General features: G+C 44.4%; 1 protein-coding gene across 1 annotated transcript in view; it reads left to right on the top strand.

The window, feature by feature from the left end:
• The window catches only part of LOC138283610 (dynein axonemal heavy chain 11-like), a 2,790,563-nt gene that overhangs the window by 1,060,101 nt on the left and 1,709,672 nt on the right, over positions 1 to 20,790 (top strand). The window contains exon 36 of the mRNA XM_069221547.1: positions 10,239 to 10,399. Coding sequence (XP_069077648.1) covers positions 10,239 to 10,399 — 161 coding nt within the window. The remainder of the gene's footprint in view (positions 1 to 10,238; positions 10,400 to 20,790) is intronic.

Below are 20,790 nucleotides of genomic sequence, written 5' to 3'. Positions count from 1 at the left end.
CCCAACCTGTCATGGCCACTGACCCCATTGAGGAATCCCAGGACAAGGGCAGAGGAACGCCACAATGAGGCACATGGGCGAACTGGGATGGTGATCGAACGAACTTTCAGCCTCCTGAAGGCCAGATTCCGGTGCCTCCATATGACAGGTGGTTCCCTCTACTACTCACCAGAGAAGGTGTGCCAGATCATCGTGGCCTGCTGTATGCTGCACAATCTGGCTTTGCGACGGCAGGTGCCTTTTCTGCAGCAGGATGGGCCAGCTGGTGGTCTTGTGGCAGCTGTGGAGCCTGTGGACAGTGAAGAAGAGGAGGCAGAAGAAGAGGATATCAACAACCGAAACAACATAATCATGCAATACTTCCAGTGAGACACAGGTAAGAAGATGTCACTGCCTCCCACATCTCATACAATTTCTGGAGCTAGCAGAAGTCTGTCATTTTCACTCAGTGTATGGACCCTGACTTGTCACTTTGCCTTTCCATTTCACAGATGTGGGTCCCACTTTGTGCCCTCTGCTATATTTCCTCCAGGCCTACAGCTGTGTTACATCGGTATGTGCACACGTAAATTGACATTGCTATATTCCATGGTTATTGCAATTACACGTTTGTGAAAGCACAGGCTGACTCCAGATTGTTTTGTGATTGAAGTGTGTTTATTTCTGTTCTAATAAGTGGAGGAGGTTGTAAAATGGGCTGGGGGGATGGTGGAGGAATGTCCATGGCAGAGTCCAGTCTATTTGTTTCACAAGTGCATTGTCCAAAGGGGCATAGGAAATGGAGCAATGGCAGTTGAAGGATGGACAGGGTGACATAGTGGGACAGAAGGGTGACATTCAGGGGGGTCTCATTTCCTGGTGGGGGTCTTGGCAATGTTCTCTGTCTTGTTCCTGGATCTCAGGGACCGTTTGTGGGGTGGTTCTCCATCTGCAGGGGGTGGGGTGCTGGTGTTGTGTTCCTGTGGCTGTGCCTCCTGTCCACTAGCGCTGGCCGAGTTGGAGGGCTGTTCATTATTCAGGTTAGTGTCAGGGGCCCCTTGTTGTGCCACTGTGTCTCTCCTGGTGTTGACAAGGTCTTGCAGCACCCCTGCAATGGTGACCAGGGTGTTGGTAAAGGACTTCAAGTCCTCCCTGATCCCAAGGTAGTGTTCCTCCTGCAGCCGCTGGGTCTCCTGAAACTTGGCCAGTACCGTTGCCATCGACTCCTGGGAATGATGGTAAGCTCCCATGATGTTGGAGAGTGCCTTGTGGAGAGTGGCTTCCCTGGGCATGGCCTCCCCCGTCGCACAGCAGTCCTCCCAGCTTCCCTGTTTTCCTGTGCCTCTGTCCCCTGAAGCATGTGCCCACTGCCCCCAGGTCCCTGATCATCCTGTGTTAGTGGGGTTGTCTGGGTTTCCTACAGTGGTGGACACACTGCTGATTGACGAGTCCTGGGGACAGAGGGATGGGCCCACTGGGTGGGTGCTGTGCTTGCGTTTCCTGCGGGGGGAGGCTCTGTGGTGGCTTGTGCCAGTGTCAGAGGAACCGACTGTCCCGAGGACCCTGATGGACTGTGCTGGTCATCTTGATCCAGTTGTGCAGAGCTGATGTCATCACTGTGGGTCTCTTCTGTGGGGGGACTGGATATGACTGGCACCTCCTGTCCAGTGTCGTTGTGTAGGGGCCCTGTAGGGGTGTAAAGGCATGATTATTGCATCTGTGTGTGCCATTGTGTGCAATGGGTGAGTGACCCTGTACTCCAGTGCTTGCATTCTTGTCTTGGTCCTTGTGTGATAGTTGGTTTGGGGTCTGTGTGGGTATCTGTAGTGGACATGCTTTGGCGATGGGTGTACATCCTTTGGTGTTGCATGCAGGGCTTGGTATTGGGATGGCTGGGTTGTGATAGTGGGGCATATGTGAGGTGTTGGAGTGATGGGGGTGAGGGTGAGGGTGTGGGTATGTGATGGCATGCAGGTGGGTGGGGGATATGGTAATAAAGATTTGCCTTACCAGAGTCCAGTCCTCCTGCTACTCATGCGAGGCCCTCAGGATGCAGTATTGCCAAGACTTGGTCCTCCCATGTTGTTAGTTGTGGGGATGGAGGTGGGGGTTCACCGCCAGTCCTTTGTACAGCAATCTGGTGTATGGAGACCACGGAACGCACCTTCCCCTGTAGGTCATTCCACCTCTTCCTGATGTCATCCTGTGTTCTTGGATGCTGTCTCACTGCGTTGACCCTGTTGACAATTCTGCGCCATAGCTCCATCTTCCTTGCAATGGACGTCTGCTGCACCTGTGATCCGAATAGCTGTGGCTCTTCCCGGACGATTTCTTCCACCATGAACCTGAGCTCCTCCGCAGAGAACCTGGGGTGTCGTTGAGGTGCCATGATGTGGTGTGGGTGATGTGTGAGGTGGTGTTTGTTGTGATGTGTGAGGGGATGTGCTGGTGTGTGTTGTTTGAGGTGCGTGGGTGTTGTGTAAGTGATGGTGTTGTGTGTCTGTGGATGCTGGTGTTGCTTTAGGTAGTGTCTCTCTGTGGCCTGCTTTCAAATTTCTGGTAGTAAGGGTTTGTGGGTAATGTGGGTGTGTGTTTTGTAGTGTTGTGGGTGTGTGGGTGTGGTGTGTGTATGTGTATCAGGTGTGTGCATTTTGAATTGTCCAATGTGGTTGTGTTTTGTATATGTGTGTGTATTTTGAGCGCAGCGGTGTGTATCTCCAATGGATTATCACGGTTGAAAGACCGCCACGTTGATTCATGGGTCGTGATAGTGTGGGCGTATTCCTGTTGCCGTGATGGTGGAGGTTTTGTTATCACCAGTTTATCACTGACCTTTGGTGTGGCAGACTTGTGTGGGTGTCTGTATTATGATGGATTCCGAGCTGTGGGTCGTAATAGCTGTAGCGGAATTCCGCGTCCGCAGCGGTATGTTGGCGGTCTTCTGCACGGCGGTAAGCGGCATTTACTGCCAGGGTTGTGATGATGGCCTTTGTTTTGCTTTTAAAAGACTTAAGCCACTTTATGTCACTTTCAGTGATATCTCAACATATACTTACTGCATTTTTAATCATTTTGACCTGCATTTATCCAGATAAATATTATATATTTTTCTAAACACTGTGGGGTGTATTTTTGTGGCGCTATATGATGTTATTGTATTATTTATTGCACAAATACTTTACACATTGCCTTCTATGTTAGGCCTGACTGCTCAGTGCCAAGCTACCAGTGGGTGGGCACAGGATAATTTGGACTGTGTGTGACTTACCCTGACTAGAGTGAGGGTCCTTGCTTGAACAGAGGGTAACCTGGCTGCCAACCAAAGACCACATTTCTAACACTGGTGTGTCATGCACTGCGGGCGTTGTTACTGAAGGGAACAGTACTCCCAGAATCTTCCCCCCTGAAGGACAGATTCCATGATGAATACATGCTTTGCAAAGCCACTTCCCTAAAATACCAAAAACTACCTAATAATGCTTCCAACACCCTCATGCAACTGAAAGAGCAGTGGGAGCCATACTTACGTAGTTTGTAAGATGATCAGAGGGCAGAGGCTGTGCCTTGACACCCACTAGAAAGGTAGTTCTATGGACGGTTTTCATCTAATCCAATTAAAGATCCTCCACCTCCTCCTAGTATGCTCAGACCACACTGGTGAAAATGGGTAAAACATCTAGTGAAAGCTGCCGTTGAGACTTTGTGCACACCAGCACTTTTTACCATACACTATGGGACTGTCCAATATTTCAACGCTTCTGGTGGCTGCAGGTATGGGTGAGTTGTGTGGAGACCCTCTCACTATCCCAGCAAGGTGGTGTGTCCTGAATTTCTGAGAGGGGGCGGGCAGTTTTCAAATGGAGTGTATATGGATCACACTTGGGTTGGCTGTCATAAAACAGAATGTGGCTAGATTGTGTGGGGTGGAACATGTGCAGCAAAAAGAGGATTTAAAATGTGATGTGGATTGGTGTATACTAGCCGAGAAGGAAATGTATAAAGGTCAAGGATGCCCCCATAGGTGGGCAAACATTTGGAGATGTTAGAATAGCTATAGTGGCAATGTGAGTAATTCTCTCCTCTATCAATTTGTAAGAATTGCAATCTACTGTGGCAAAATCATTGCTAGTGGTTGTGGTGGGGGGTGGAGATGGAAAGAATTGATGTTTCGATTATGACAGAGTTTGTGAACTTTGCAGTGCACTGTTCAGGTCTGGCTTTAGGGCGGTGCTAGTGGTACGGGTGCTGTGAGCGTTGCGGCTGCACCGGGTGCTGACCTGGATTAGGGGGAGCTGACCTCAGGAGGATGCTGTGTTTAGCAATGACTTACGTAATTTGAGAATGAAAACCACCTGCTGAAAAGTTCCCTGTGCGTCCAGCCTTCAGAAAGAAATTAGAATGTCAAGATACTTATTGTGATTAATGTTCCTGCTAGGGAGAGAGATGTGAGTTTTGTCTAGCAGCAGCTTTGACTCGCCATAAAGTAGTGTAGAGTGTTAATATGCCTGCTACAAAGAACAGAGCTACATTTTATGTGGATAGCTGAGTAGATTAGTAAAGCCAGCCTTACAAGCGCTTTCAAACAATGCATGTGAAAGGGGGGCTATGGAGAGATGAGGAGCATATTTGCCAGGTGGTAGTGAGGGTATCCAAGGAGGTGGTCATGGGGTGGGGCACCAAAAAAGACTGTCGCACAGGGAGCCACCAGCGCTAAAGCCGACCCTGGCACTGTTTGATTCTTATACTCCCTTTTGTTGAAATGCCAATAAAAAGCCTGTGATTCCATATGTTTGTGAATTCCAAGAAAAAAAACTGGTTCCATATGGTTGCATTTTTACTATTTTTTGCAAATTATGCTATTTGTCTTTTTGCTCATGAAATGTTTTTTTTTTCCATGCACTTCAGGTCATGCCCTGCAGTCCTTCTTCCTAATAGCATGTCTAACCCTTTGTCACTCATTAACCTTCTGCATTTGGCTATTTCTCTGTGTCCATCCTTGTTTTTTCACACTGTTGCATGTACCCATATGGGTTTGCCTGTCGTCTTGCTTTTTCATAATGGTTTTCACCCTGTCCTGTTGTACTGCTGAAGGGAACACATCATTGCTTTAGCAATTTCCCCTCAATTACTTTGCTCCAGGATTAACTGCTTGCTTCGCAATCACAATCTTTTCTGGGCTAGTGAAAGAAAATGACACACTTGTGAGGTTGCCCTATATGACACATTTATTTAAGCTTGTATCCAATAGCAATACAGATGCCTTCTTCCACGATCACTGCTTCATATTCCATATGTGATGCTATGAAATGAAGCAATTTTATATATTAACAGTCTCTGATACATTTTCTTCATCTTTTTCTAATTATTCTTGACCATCCAGAAGTCAATCATAAATCTATAGCAGCTTCTATGACCTGACTGGAAGAGAAGTCAGCAGTCAGGTTCTATGGTTCATTTCAAGTCCGGTCTTATTTAATTTCTGATAAAACATTCTCCTTTCCCTGTTGTCCATTTCTTAATTTGAGCCAGTGGTTCTGGTGCTCCGCACCAGCACTTAATTGTCGAACAGGTACTGATGACTGCTTGTGCTGTTTGTCTAAGGTAGAAATGAGTAAAACAGCAGTAGTTTATTAATTCACCACACTTCAACAATGATTAAATCCTGCTGCCCAAGCCATTCTTATAGTTTTGGGGGTCTGGAATAGCTTGAACTGTCACCATTGTAGCAGTGTGATTGTTAATAGTTGTGTTGATACTCTCATTAGCAGAGGTGTCAGGGGCAATGTGGTGCAAGCTCCAGTGGCCTCCTGATAGGAGCCCCAGCACATTCTTTTCTTTTTTTTTAAGAAATTAAGTACTGCTGATGTCTATTATCTCCCCTATGAAAACGTGCCTCTTGGGAGGGGGAAGTAAGGAGTAAGAACAATGTGGTACATTCCAAGTACACCCTGCTCCCCTCTTCTACCTCTTGTTTCATTTAGGGACAATCCCATGTTATTTCCAATCTCCCTTTACTGGTTGGGGTGAGGGACAGAGGTGTGTTTAGGAGGGACCTCTATTGTTTGGATTCCGTGTCCCACCTGTGGGTGGATTCATTCATCAGTATGCCTGCCCACCCACTTGTTCTGCACCCTGCCCACACGGCCCTAGTCATGGCACATGAGTTAGCATCTCGATGTCCGCCCTTCCTGGTGAGTTTTTTGTGGGGAGAGAAGTGAGGAGACCTCTGACCATCAGATTCACACTGCCATTCTTCCTACAGGAACTGACACAATTGGAAAAATCCATAAGGGACTAGGAAATCGAACATGCGCCTGCAGCAGCACACCCTTCTCTCAACTGGGAAATACCTTCCACAGGGGCAGCTTAACTAATGATACTTGCCAGTCAGGTGCTGGAAATAGGGTCTATGGCTTGGGTAAGAGAGTAAACGCCTCACAGTTGAGGTTAAACAAAACACAGCACAAGCAATTGTACACGTTTGTGGGTACTCACAAACGTTTAGCAGGCACATTTTTACAATGTATATCATCAGAAATGTTCTCCTAGCTGGGCAATAGATATGCCCCTATCCGGTGTGGGAAGGAGAGGGAATTCCCCAAAATTGTTATGGAGGTTAAGGAAAGGGTTTGTCTATGGAAAGAATAATGAATTACTGTTGTATAGTGTTGCTATCTTTTACATTAACATATATACTATTTTTATTATTCCACCCATAACTGTTTTATACTTCAATGTGACACACTAATTGCGATGGGTATGCCCAGACATTAGTTCCATGCTCACTGTGCCACTGGAACCAAAGTATACCTGACAGTAGAGCCCCAATCAGGGTGAACCCAATCTTCGGTTGCTTCTGTTTGGGTTCAGGGAGGACCTAGTCTGGCAGTTTGGGCTTAACTGCTACTATTGCAGCTGGAGCAAGGCTGATTTGCATATGGTTTCATCCAAAGTGAGGTGGCATGGTGTGCAAAATAACAATGGCCTGGGATACGGTCTTGAGTCATTACCAGTAGCAGAGATTCATTCAAGCTTTCCACTCACCACTTTTTGGTGTACTTTAGTGTGACACTCAGAGCACAATGGGCATGCCCAGAAGACAGCCTCATTCTCACTGTATGACCGGAACCAAGATACACTTGATTGAAGAGACCCAGCCGGGGCCAAATTTGTATTGGGCTGCTTGTATCTGGTTCCGAGAGAACCTCGCCTGGCACTTCATGCTGGACTATTCCTATTGGTGGAAGGCCAAGGTTGATTTGCATATAGCTGGGTCCAATTGGGGTGGCATGGGGCCAGATGTAGCAAAAAGAAAATTTGCGAGTTGCAAATTGCGAGTCCATGCGACTCACAATTTGCAACTCGCAAATTGGTATGCAGTACGGTGTCTCAGACACCGTCTGCGAGTCGCTATGGGGTCGCAATGACCCACCTCATTAATATTAATGAGGTGGGTCGCAAATTGCAGCCCCATAGCGAGTCTAGGCACTCGCAAACATTGAGGCCTGCTGTCGTCAGCAGACCTCCATGTTCGTGACTGCTTTCTCAATAAAGCAGTTTTTTTTTTTAAAGTGTAGCCCGTTTTCCTTAAAGGAAAACGAGCTGCACTTAAAAAAAAAAACGAAACCTTTAGTTTCGGTATTTTTTCAGGGCAGGTAGTGGTCCCTTGGACCACTACCTGCCCTGAAAAAATAGTATTGGGTCTATTCGCAAAGGGGAAGGGGTCCCATGGGGACCCCTTCCAATTTGCGAGTGGGTTACCATCCACTTGAAGTGAATGGTAACTGCGACACCCTTTGCGACCGCATATGCGGTCGCAAATGGTATTGCATACCACTCCAAATCGCAAATAGGAAGGGAACACCCCTTCCTATTTGCGATTCTGAAATGCATATTGCGAGTCGGTCCCGACTCGCAATATGCATTTCTGCATAGCAAAGAGGCATTTGCGCCTCGCAAACTGCGATTTACACCGTTTGCGACGCGCAAATCCTTTGCTACATCTGGCCCATGGTGTGCAAAATAATGACGAACTAGGGTGCTGCACAATGTATTTACCCATGGCTGATATTAGTTGCAGCTTTCCACCCATCCCTTTTTGTATGCTTTAGTCCAGATATTAAGGGCAATATTTCCCTGGGTAGCATTCTGGGAGTCATGTTTGTCAATATGAGAAATGCAACAATATAATGGTCAGAGTTATTGAAACGATTTAAATATTTATACATTTTTTATCATATCTAGAGGTGCAATGAGAGATTCATGCAGTTTACACCAAAACATAGACTGGACGTTGCCAACAGAAAACATATAAGGCCTGTGTGAGAAATTGGGTTGTTCATGGAGGAGGGATGTGGGCCCTTCTCAGGCAACAGCCACAATCCTTGTGAGGGTGAACCACTAAAAGTCACTAAATTAACATGTGCATAATCCTCTGGTGGCTTGGCACAAAAACAATCAGGCTTAACTTAAAAGCAACGTGTAAAGTTTTTATGCAGCACAGAAACAGTAATAAAGTGAAACCCACAAGATATGAAATTCTTAAGATTTAAGTGCGCAGAGTCCTGAAGCCAACAAATAACGAATTCAGCAAAACAGGAGGGGTGAAGGCAATAGGTTTGGGGTTGACCCTGCAGAGAGGGTGGGTCCAATAGCTTGATTCATAGATACGTGGATGAGTTACTCAATTGCAAATGTGATATATATCCCACCCGCCATATTGCAAGTTCATTATATTCTATGTCCCTCCTAATAAGGTGGATGGAATATCTGTCACGTTTTGCCTCATACTTTGGGTGGGTGCACAAAGAGACAAAAGAGGTACATGTATTTAAACAAGATAATGATACTTTTTTGGAAATTTACCCAGCACAGATGTCTACAAACACCCCTGCATTGAAAAAGTTAAAATTGGCTTCCAGGTGGTCCTCCAATATGAAAACTAACACAGTTCCAAAATTCTTCCTTATTTGATCTGTTAAAGAGGCTAGTTAGTAATTATTGACATTTGTATACCTCTTTAGGGTATGGGGACATTTGTTAATTTTTTCCAAGGTGGCAACACCACAATTGCTGCTAATTCTCAGTCATAAAAACATTGATGGGCTCCATGTCTAACCCTGTGGCTTTGTCCTTTACATGACTGCTTGGGAATCTTTTTACTTCCACAAGGGGTATTTCCTCTACTAAATTGATACATACACAGATACACTTAACACAACTGTAGCTAATGTCTGACATCCACAACATCAAGCAGGATAAGGGTAGAAGGGGTTGGTTTCTGTGCACTCCCCATAGTAACATTTACCAGATTTGTATTTTTTTCCTTAGGTGATGCCTACTTTCCTTGTCTTTAAAAGGGAAGGAGATCTCTGCCTAAACTACGTTCAACTGCATTTGGTAGATTTACACCTAAAATCCACCCATCAAGTTAGCGGAATTAGCTTTCTGGTTCTATCTTGAGTTGTAAGTCCCCTGCCCCCTTTTGTCCTTACAAGGGGGGTCACATGTATTTCCTACAACTAGTTGTAAAGCTCAGAAATTGCTGAATTAAATGTAGCTGGAGATTAATACTTAGGCATTGAAGTAATTCTACCGGTGTGGAAATTCCTGCCCATAGAATACCTTTGTGAACTGAGCCATGAGTGTATTGAATCCTTCGAGTTAACATTTAAGCTCCTCAATTTCTGATAGTAGACATCTATGGTCATTCCCTCTGAAAACGGCCTCACTCATAACTTCTGATAGTAATTTTTTCATCTCTCATCTTAACATCAGCAAAAGATAGGGGAAACTGCCTGCTTAAACCAAAGCAGCTTGCTTTGACAATATTAGAATCCTTTCTGGTACTCAAGAAAATTGAAAGTTGACCAGAATAAATACTCTATCTGGATTAACAAACAAATAAACCTAAACGATGAAGTGTTTGGAATTCAGTTACACCAGGTAGAGATAATGCTGCACGTTTTTATATGCATCAACAAATCACCCCTTGATAGCTGTGAATGAATTAGGTTGTCTTGCCTCAAAATAACTGAAATTGCCTAAATATGCATTTTTTCTTAAACAAATACCACCTGATTGCATTAAAGAAAACTTTTGCTAAATAATATTTGCCATGAACTGCTGGTGATTACATATGTACAATTACAATTGTACACATTTGTTCATCGAATGGATAATGAGATAAGGTACCGATGTTAGCTTGTGAGTCACAGAAGCTTTCTAATCCGTTCTTGTTTCTCCCAAATGAACTTTAGGTTTCCACCGGACAAGCATTTAGCTGGATTTCCCAATTACGTCACCGCTGGGATGATATTCAGAAGGATTGCTTTGTTAACATTTGTGATGCCCAGTTTCAGTATTCCTATGAATACCTAGGGAACACACCACGCCTTGTGATCACCCCACTCACTGACAGGTAAGTTGCTTCTGTAAGAATCAGACACAAAACAATCTTGCATCCTTTTAATGGGTGCTTTAGTTTCGCAATCTTTTAAATTCATTAATATGTTCTTAATGTTCAGCTGTTTACTGCAACTTTCCAAAATACATGTTCATTTAATGGAGTAAAAAGTGTACACATTCCTTTGTAATCTGTTTTAAAGATTAATATTTCCTTCCATTATATATTTTTGGTATGTTTGTTGAACCTTGATTCCATTTTGATTGATTTCAAAATGCAAGAAACACAATCATTCAGACGAATTGAAAATGTTTTCTTGATGTCTCCGTCCCATGCCTTTCTTTAAGTGTTCTAGCTAGTTGCTTAAATTGCTCAAGCTAGTATGAATATTTATTTAATATCTATTGATTTAAGGATGTTATACACTGAAAGGGCAGTTGCATTTCTGTTCGGGTTTTGTTGTTTACTTTATATTCATCTATTCAATTACATTTAAGAAAGACAGGAGAGATACAGGAAACATTAACCTTCTGCATTTCACTTATAATGCTTTGAAACTGCTTTGTAGGATGGGGTTGGCATATGAGACATCAGTTTGTATGATCGCAGACCCGGTTGCCCTAACCTCATATCTTCTAGAATGAGATGCCAAAGCAATTCTTTAAATGCACAGAGCAGGATATTTATGCATTCCCTGTTAAATTGTCTGGTTTATTTTCATTGTATCTCTGCTGCAGGATAAGGCATAATATTTCCTTTTTATCTTCAGTATGGCCCTACTACTGTAGCAGCGACCTGGTCTGAATAGTAGAGGATTTCTAGTGTTTGAAACGGGTCTAAATCAGCACACTAAAATGATCCCAAGTTATGTGCAATAGAATGCTTTTCATATAGTCAAAAAATAAATCTGTGTGACTTAGATATTGCATGACGCTTGATTACTTCTGTTTGCTGCAGCCCCATTATGGCTAGTTTAAAGCTTAATTATTTGATTCAGCCTGCTGGTAGTGGTCACTATGATTTTCAAACTGTACACGAAACTTGCCTGGCCCACTCACCTCAAAACATTATTTTCTGTTAGTAATTGTTGGTAAGAGATATAAGAAATTGAAAGTTCCCGATCGTTCCTAGTCAAAAATAAAGTACTGTGAACTATTAACTCTCCTGGGCTGTGGAAGAAAATCAATTAGCTTGGGCTAATAGCCCTGCTGAGGATTCTGTCACTGCTGGACATCAAACGGTCTTATTCTACAAATGGGACAAAAAGGGGGAGATAATCGTTTAGGTATTATATTTCCTCTGTCGGTAAAATATGGATTAGCCTTCTTCACTCTTGTTTTAACCCTGGAAACATTTCAAGGCAGTCATCTGCTGAAACCACGTATTTGTTGCACATGGAAATGAGGCAGCCTTTGTTCTCTTAGTGGATAGGTTTTATGTTTGCATTTGGGGCGAGGGGACGGTCAGGCTGACCCCTCCCCTCTTTTTGAGTAAGCAGATCTTCACTTTTCCCAGCAACGATATTTATAATCATAAAAACACTCCTTCAATCCCACTGCATCAGTGAGAATCAAAGTAGTGTTATAAAGGTTTTCTTTATTCCAGAGGATAAATCTGATTTTCTTCCCATTCAGTGCCCTTCTGCTCCTCTTTCTGTTTGTATACCTCCCTTGAAAAGACATTGACCTTTAAGAAGAAAGGGAAGGATATCGGAGAAAGACAGAGGTAAAGAGTGCAGTAGAGGTGAAATAGAGAAGGAAGATAGAGATGGAGTAGAGAGGTTGGCGAGGTAGGGACAAACCTTATTCAAAGCAATAAAGCGGACATAGCCAGCAGAAATACTCAGGGGTAGAAATAGGAAGAGGTAAGTAGAGAAAGAGGTGATGTGCTTGAGAGAGGAAGAAAAGCCAAAGATAGGGAGAAAGAGTTCCGGAGAGCAGGTGATGAGTGGGTTACACCAAATGGTGGCGTAGAGAGGCATGTAAGATAACAAAGTAAGTTATAGAGAGTTAGTGGCAGAGGGAGATAGTATAGACAAGTAGAGAGGTGAGGTAGTGAGAGAAGTATAGAGAGCCACAAGGTAGAGAGAAAGTGGTGAGAAGTATAGAAAGACTTGGTCAGGTAAAGAAAGTAGTGGGGCAGAAAAAAAAGGCAGTGAAAGCAGTGAAGTGTAGATGGGAGAGTGGCTATATGGAGAGAAAAGAGGTGATGTAGTGAGACAACTGGGGTAGAGAATGATTGGTGAGGTTGATACGGAAGAACCGAGCCAGAGATAGAGGTAGATGGAAATATATGATAGGTGAGGTAGAGAGATGTATGAAGAGAAGGTAGAGAGTGTAAATTTAAATTGAGGACTGCACAAAGAGATGAGAGAGAGGGGGATGATACAAAAATAAGAGTTGTAATGTGGAAAGAGTAAGATAGAAGGCAAGTTATAGGGGAGGGAAGAGAAAGAGAAAAAGATAGAGGGTAAGTGATGTAGTGAATGAATAGTTAGGTAACCAAATGGTTAGAGATAGGTATGGCAATGAAAGATGAGGTAATGGGAGACGTGTGGTAGAGAAATGGGGTAGAGATTAGTGTAATAAACTTGGAGTACTGGTTGAGAGAATAAGTACCCCCTCAAGTAATAGTCACAATCTTTGTCAAGGTGATCCTTAAAATTCACCTATGGTCAACCCCCGGGTAGCTTAGCACAGATCAGTCAGGCTTAAGGTAGAGGCCTTGTGTAAATTATATGTGCAGTAATAAAACAGCAATAATAATGTAAAGATGCAAAACAATAAAGAATTCTAAAATGAAGTAGAAAACAAGAGCATAAATTAAGGAACTAAATGACACCAAAATTACGAAAAATCTAATCAGTATAACCAAACCAGAGTTATGAATTTTTTAAAGTTTAAGTAAATATAGTGCCAAGACGCACAATGTGCCAATATTAGTCAATAGTCGTGGTACAACAGGACTGTAACAGGGTCACGCAAACCCTTGGTCTCGGTACAAACACGGGCCGACACCTCCGTACCCTGGGGGCACTTTTGAAATCCAAGGGGGCTGGAATTTCCTCGCGAACCCGGATATCCGGGAGGACAGTGCGACGGAAGGCGGCATGAAGAGAGAAGACGCGGAGGAACAAGAGGAGAAAAAACAGATGGGAGAGGAGGAAGACTCGAGGACGGGCACGCCAAGGACACTGAACATTGAAGAAGGAGACGCACGTGACGGAGGAGGGCTGATCGAGCTGAACCGCATGACGGAAGAGACACCTGGCATGAGGGGAAATGAGAGAACCAGCCACGTCCCTGGAGGGACGTGGCTCATGCAGGTACGTGCCTGCATACAACATCCTTAACAATACTTTTGGAGGTGGGGAGGAGGGGAGGATAGACTGAGGGAGAGGGAGCGAGCAAAGTAAACCAAAGCAAGAAGGGAAGCGGTTACCATTTTTTTTTTTTTTTTTTTTTACCATTGGAAACCATCGTTTCTGGGCTCCACATTGTCACTTGTGTAGAGTAATAAATCACCACATCTTGAACAGAAGCAATATCACCTGAGGTGAATACTGTCCTCACGGTACCAAGAGGAGACTCTACTTACCTTTTCTGCATGGGCTCTTTTTTCCCTGGTCTTTCTTTCCCTCTTTTTCCCCACCCCTTTAAAACGAATATCAAAATATAAGAAAATATAGTCCACTTACCTTTTCTTTCGGATCAGTTCTTTGTTCTTCTGACCCTGGCCGGCGGTGGAGGAAGTTACCGCTGACGAAATCCCAGAAACAACATCTAGAGGACAAAAAGACAAGGATTACATCAGGAACAAACCCATAGACATGAGCAGAAACAAAAAATAATAAAGAAGGACATTTAAACAGGAAACGGATGAATTACAATTTACCTTTGCATACAAGACTCAAATAAATTAACATCCACATAGCGTAAACAGTGGTCGAGTCCCTTCTTTATCCTTCCTGAGATAATAACCAAGAAGAACCCACCACAAGGACCCAGATACAAATTGATTCTAACTATGAGGAACCACAGGTCAGATACACCAATCAGGCTTTTTGTGGTCAAAGAGTTTACCTTCTGACTTTAGTCCTTTAAGTCCTAATCCACCACATTAAGGTCTCCCAGAACCTCAGGGGAGACACTTAGAGACTCATAGGGTGGCAGGTAGAGGCCTCAGTAAGGTCTAGTCCTGATCAGCTGGGCATTTGTAGAAAAAGGTCTCTTGCAGCTTGTTGTGTCCTTGTAGCTTTAACAGGAGGTCAGCCAACTGTCCCTTGGAGTCACTTCTAGGGTCCTGGGTTCAAGGTAATCTTCCTTCTTCAGACAGCATGCCAGTCCTATTTCTGCATCTCCTCAGGTACAGGAGTGTCCTGATTTCATGTTCTGAGGGTGTAACTCTTACACCAGTTCCAGCCATGGGTGGGGGACAAATGATTTGTCTAGCCCCTTAACCAGTTCTGGCCATTTATTCCCTGGGGTTGGATACACCTGGCTAGTGAAATAAAGGCAGGGGCAGGCTGGGTGTCAGATTCCTGTGTGTGTTTAGGGGCAGATCCCTTTGAAGTATAATCAGGGCAGAGCACAGCTCCTAACCAGTCTTCTTGTCAGGAAGACCCACTCCCCTCTCCAATCAGTCCCTTTGTCCAGTGTCTGGCTCTAATTCATACTTTCTATTGGGGAAGCCATCAACAGGACAGGGCAGTTGACAAATCACAAAAAATCCCAGACACTTCAGGCAGGGCAGGACCAGCTTACTAAATGTGGCATTTCCAAATTAGTAATTTGAAGTCTGACTTTACCATTGAAGAGGATTTGAAATTTCAGTTAAAATGAGTGGAAGGAGTATTGTTCTATCTGTTTCCAAACTGACTTTAGCAATCATCAAATGTAATATGGAAATCCTGTATTAGTCTGGGGAGGGGCAGCCTTGCCACAGTCAAAAGCCACTTTAGAGGGTTTTTACGTCTAGGGCATGTAAAGCCCTACTTTTCAAATACTATACACTTTGGCCTGTGAGCATTTAGGGCCTGCTTTAAGGGTGCTTTATAAGTATCAAAAAGTTTGGACCCGGGAAAAGGTTTGTTTTGTAAGGTCAAAATTTCAGTTTAAAACGTCACTACAGGCATGCCTAAGATCTGTTTTATGGTGCTACTTTAGTAGGTAACACAATGAGTGCTACAGGCCAATAGTAGCATTTATTTATAGTCCCTGGGTACAGGTAGTACCATATACTAGAGACTTAAAAGTAACTTAAATATGTCAATCACATGTAGGCCAGTTTTGCCCACAGGAAAAACATGCACACTTTATCTCTGTTTAGCAGGGGTAAAGTGCACAAGCCATATGACCATAAAAAAACAGGTTCAGCAGCACAAGTAAAAAATCTTAAGTGGCCTTGCAGAAATGGCAACATTCTAACAATGAGGTAATGAGAGATGTGAGTTGTATGTATGTATAATAATTGATTGTACAGATAATAAAATCCAATACAAATAAGCAAAGCAAAAAACAATTAATAACAATCGAAAATAAGTACCCTAAAAAACTGAGTTCAAGCTAAAAGCACATCATAAGTTGCGCATGCAACATATTAAAAGACAAACCACCCAACCCAGAGCCCCGCATAAAACACAAGGCAATATACATAGGCACAGCCCTAAAGTGCATGGTGCATAAAATAATAATTGCACTAAACGTCAACATATACTGTTAGAGTACCTCATCCTAACCAATAACAGATAAAATGCCAAGAGCGTGGAAGGGTTCCAAAAAACGTGTTCATTGCTCGTAGTGCCAATAAATTTAGATTGTGCAATTTTAATAAATTTGGTCAGTAACACATTTAACATTGGATTGGTTGGGTCCAGAGACTAGATAATTGCCTGTCGGCAGGAGCAGATCCCTAATTCATTCCATTTACTCCGGAGCAAAAGTCTATGCTCCTTTAATAAAGCTGGACACAGGCAAACCACACGATCAATGGTTTCATACGCATTGCTGCAGCCTCTACATGTCACACTGTCACCAGGGGGTAGCTGCCATTGGGATAGGTGTTTTTAAAAACCCCAATTACCCATCCTTAGGGCCAAAAAGGCCTTTTTCAACCAAAGCCCGTATGTGTAAGAGAAAAAACTGGAGGACATACCTGGCTTAAAAGAGCCAATTACTGCCCAGGCATGCTTCCATTGGACAAGAAGAGAACGGTCTGAGTGATAAGAGTACAGCTGAATAAGCCTTTTAATCTCTGATTTAAACAAGGAATAGGGGGTATTGATTTCCCAAAGATCCCATGCATCCAATCGCCGTTTACATTTAACCAAAAATTGGGAAGAAATGCACTTTGGTTTTAGCCTACTCATTTCTTGCCACAGGACTGCCTCCAGGTGGCCATCCGAGGCCTGGCGCAGTTTGTAACACAGCTTCAGGAAAGAGCCAGCATCAACTGCCACCAAATCCGGAAGCCCGAACTCCAGCCGTACCTACGGGGGTGATGCCAGATGCGAAACATGAAAAACTCTTTTATACATTTTATTAACCAAACTATTTAATGGGCACGAGCCTTTGCCCAACAGAATTTCTTGATCGTAAGCCAACGAAGGGGTAATCTTTGCTCTCATGACTTTCATTAGGGGCAGAAGGGTCGGCCCCTTTAAAACTTTAGCTAATTTGGAAAAGGCCACCTGCAAGGCCACAGCTTTAAGTTCGATTTCCTTCTTATGTTTAACAAAACTGCCCCTGGAGTCAAAATGCACCCCTAGGTATTTGTAGGACTTGTCGGAAACAATTTTATGGTTTTTATATTACCAACTGAAGCCCGAGTGTTTTTTCCTCCCAAAGGGGACCACTTTTGTTTTCAACAAGTTAACTTCTAATCGGTTTGCGGAAGTATACATTGCGAGTTGGTTAAGCAACTGTTGAAGACCGATCTTACTACAACTAAACAAGGCTAGATCATCGGCATAAAGCAGGTGACTAAGCTTGAAGCCACCAATCTTAGGGGGATGAGAATTGACGGCGTCAAGAGATGTTGACATATCTGCAATAAACAAATAAAAAAGAAGAGGAGCAAGTACACAGCCCTGTTTCACACCACGGGCGGTAGGAATTTTCCTAGATAGGGAGCACCCATCGCCAAGCTTAATACGGACCCAGGTGTTAGTATGGAGTTCAATAATGGCACCCAGGAGTACTGAAGGGATACTCCAACTTTGCAATTTGGCCCATAGGGCACTCCTGGGAATCCGATCGAATGCTGCCTTGAAGTCCACAAAACTGCAAATCAGCATCAGGCCTGACGAGATCACCTCGTCAATCAAGATAGAAAGTGCTAATAAGTTGGTTGAGTTGCCTGAGCCAGCAGAGAACCCCGTTTGGACTATGGGGATTACACCCTTCAATTCAGCCCAGACACGGAGATCCTGCAGCAAAAGGCTGGCATAGAACTTAGCCTCATTGTCCAGCAGGGCTATCATCCTGAAATTGGCAGGATCTGACCTTGAGGCATTTTTGTATAAAGAATGAAGGATGGCACCACGCCAGGACTCTGGAATAGTTGAAGTTAAGAGGCAGTGTTCGAACAAATTTGCAAAATGATTGGCCCAAAGGAGAGGATCCTGTTTGAATAACACCTGTGGAAGACCATTGGGGCCGGGGGCTCCAAACTGCTTAGCCCTCGAGGTGATATGGGGAGGCATAATGGAAAGGACTTCCTTCCTTATTTAATAGATACAATTTGTGGACGATGGTCGCTCTCACTCCGAGGGGAAATCAGAAATCTTTCAATCCGGGGAAGCAATTCAATGTTACAGATGGTGTAATCTAAATAGGAGTGAGATCGACCATCGGACTTTGTCCACAGAGGGGGGACATCATCACATACGCGACCATTCAAAACTTTAAAGCCCATACTGTTGAGATGCATTACTAAGTATTCTCCCAACGGGCAGTGCAGACAGCCCTGGGGCCTTGATTGTTCGGGAATTAGCTGGCAGTTACCACAATCTGGACCCTCAAGATTCTCCATTGTATCCTGGAACAGGTTTGTGTTGAAATCACCAGTTATAAGATAACTAGCGTGCGGGTAGTCCCCCTCTAGACTGGCTACAATCTGCATCAGTCGAGACAATCTGCCCCTTTTTTCCTTAGATCCGGGGGCAATGTAAACATTAATTATAATGAGGGTCTCCTGCGCAGTCCCATTCCTTATGACAATCCCTTGGATCCAGTTATCCTCCTAAAACAGAAGTTGTATACTCCCATTTAGTTTAAACGGTCACAAAAATGGCTATACCGCCTTTGGCACGGCCATTCTTGCTCGTTCTATGGGCAGGTTTCAATATTTCTAAGTACCCTGGCAGTGGACAGCTGTGCTCAGCCCAGGTTTCCTGAAGTGCAATTACATTGTAACTATTGAAAAATGTTAAGAGGTTGGCCGAGACAAATTTATGCACAACCCCATTGATGCTCCATGAACATAGGGACAGATATCCAGGTGTTAGAGCAGAACCACCCACCCGTAACGGTCAATGGGGGTGGCCGTGCAAGAGAGTGGGCGGCAACCAGTCCCGGTTGGAAAACCCCTTAGAACCAAAACCAGTGTGGGAGGTACCATTAAAAGTAGAGGAGCCACCCAGGGCACCTTTCAAGATTGAGAATGGTTTCGGAGCTGTGGGAGCCATCAAACATTGAGGTTCTGCTAGTAACACAGGATAGCCAGACTCTTTGAAGGGTGTTATTGTAATACCCCACAAGCAAAATAAATCTCTCCTAGCAAGAATAGACTCAGCTATTGTGGCAGAAATTAGTGTGACCAAAGTAGAGTCTCTTGGGTAAGGCCCCCTAGAGTCCAAGAATTCAATGGACACAATGTCCTTAGAACCAATGTAGTTGAGATCCGAGATAGAGTTAAGGAGTCTTAAAATATTCCCCCTGTTCAATATGTCTTGGGGGCCCCTGGAGCAATATTCTGGGGTAAACACAAGTTTTAAAACTGAGTGTTCCACTAGAGTCATTAGAGGATGCGTTGGAACTGGAAGTTGTGGCTGTTCCTCTACATTCAGTAGACCTTCAGGATCCCCCAGAACCAGATTTTCGACGGGGACGGTCCGAAGGCTTGGTGGCAGGATTGCAGGAGAACTGCTTCTGTTGACAGACGGCAATTTACAGGAATTGGGGGAACCAGGATCCAAAGCATCGCCATTCATATTCCTATGGACAGTTTTGGATACAGGCAGTGTGGTGACAAGGCGAGCAGAACCTCCACAACTCCGGTACGGGGCTGCCAAACCCAACACACTACTAGAGTTGCATTTCTCACCTGGAACCAGGTAGTCCTTAAGAGGAGAATTGGTTTCTTGCACAGTTGTTCCCACCAAGGGGACATTGACAGGCACAAGCTGAAGGGGATTGGGAGGTGAAGTCACCCTGGGTGCATCTTGGGACTGCAAGGGCAGCTGCACCTCGGAGTGAGCCGATGGTTGGACATTTATCAAAGATCCTTGAAGGGCTTGGCTCAGCCTGCTGTTCCCTTGTTTGCAGAGTCTTTTTTTTCCCTCTTGCTCAACAGAGGTTGAGCCACAAAATCAACTCATGACGACGTTGGTTGAACTAAGGCAGGTTGCGCAAGGGTGCGATGAGGTTGAGAAGAGATAAGCACCGCCGGCTCAAGTTCGGGAGAAAAGGGAGACGTAGAGGCACCCCTAACCTTGGTGACCAATTCCTGAGCTCCCAAAGCAGCTGACCGAGGAGGATTGGTCAAAGTTACACTCTTGAGAGGACAGAATTTGTATGATGTTTTTGGTTGGGTGAGCCCCCAAACCAAATCCGAGGGAACACTTGGATTCGGCGGGAGTGCCGAGGACACGGGCACTGAAGATAGCCTCTTAATTTCACATCCAACTCAACTTAAAAAGGTAGGTAAGGATGACAGACTTTCGATGATTGGAGAACAGCAACATGTCGGTTGAACATAACTGGAGCTTGTCGGTGCTCTGGTAATGAGCTGGTTGAGATTCTCAATTTTGTGATCGATACCAGCTACATAAGAAGCCAGTGTGTTCAGCAGATCAACTTGATCGTCCAGTTTGTCAGAGTGATAATTCAGAGCCAGCACAGTGGATTGAAGAGTTTGCAGAAGCTGAGGCCAGGCCGAGCTGGCTTCCATGGGCGTAAGAGGGGGCACAGGGTTAGGCTCCTTGGCAGCACCACTCCGAGAATCAGATTGAAGACAGGAGAGGTCAAGGAGTGATTGGTGGTTGAGCTTGCCTTTAAAGAAGTCTGTTTGAGAGCTATGAGCGGCCCCACTAGAAGACCTTAGTGGCAACATTGGATGGATGCTGCCTGTTGAACTCCGGATTCATTGGGCTGCCGGGAGACAGGGTGGTAGGAAGGTGCCATGGT

Source organism: Pleurodeles waltl, chromosome 3_1 (assembly GCF_031143425.1).
Source record: "Pleurodeles waltl isolate 20211129_DDA chromosome 3_1, aPleWal1.hap1.20221129, whole genome shotgun sequence".
NCBI lineage: Eukaryota > Metazoa > Chordata > Amphibia > Caudata > Salamandridae > Pleurodeles > Pleurodeles waltl.
Note: the sequence above shows the minus strand (reverse complement) of the source record. Positions and strands in the feature narration are given on the sequence as shown.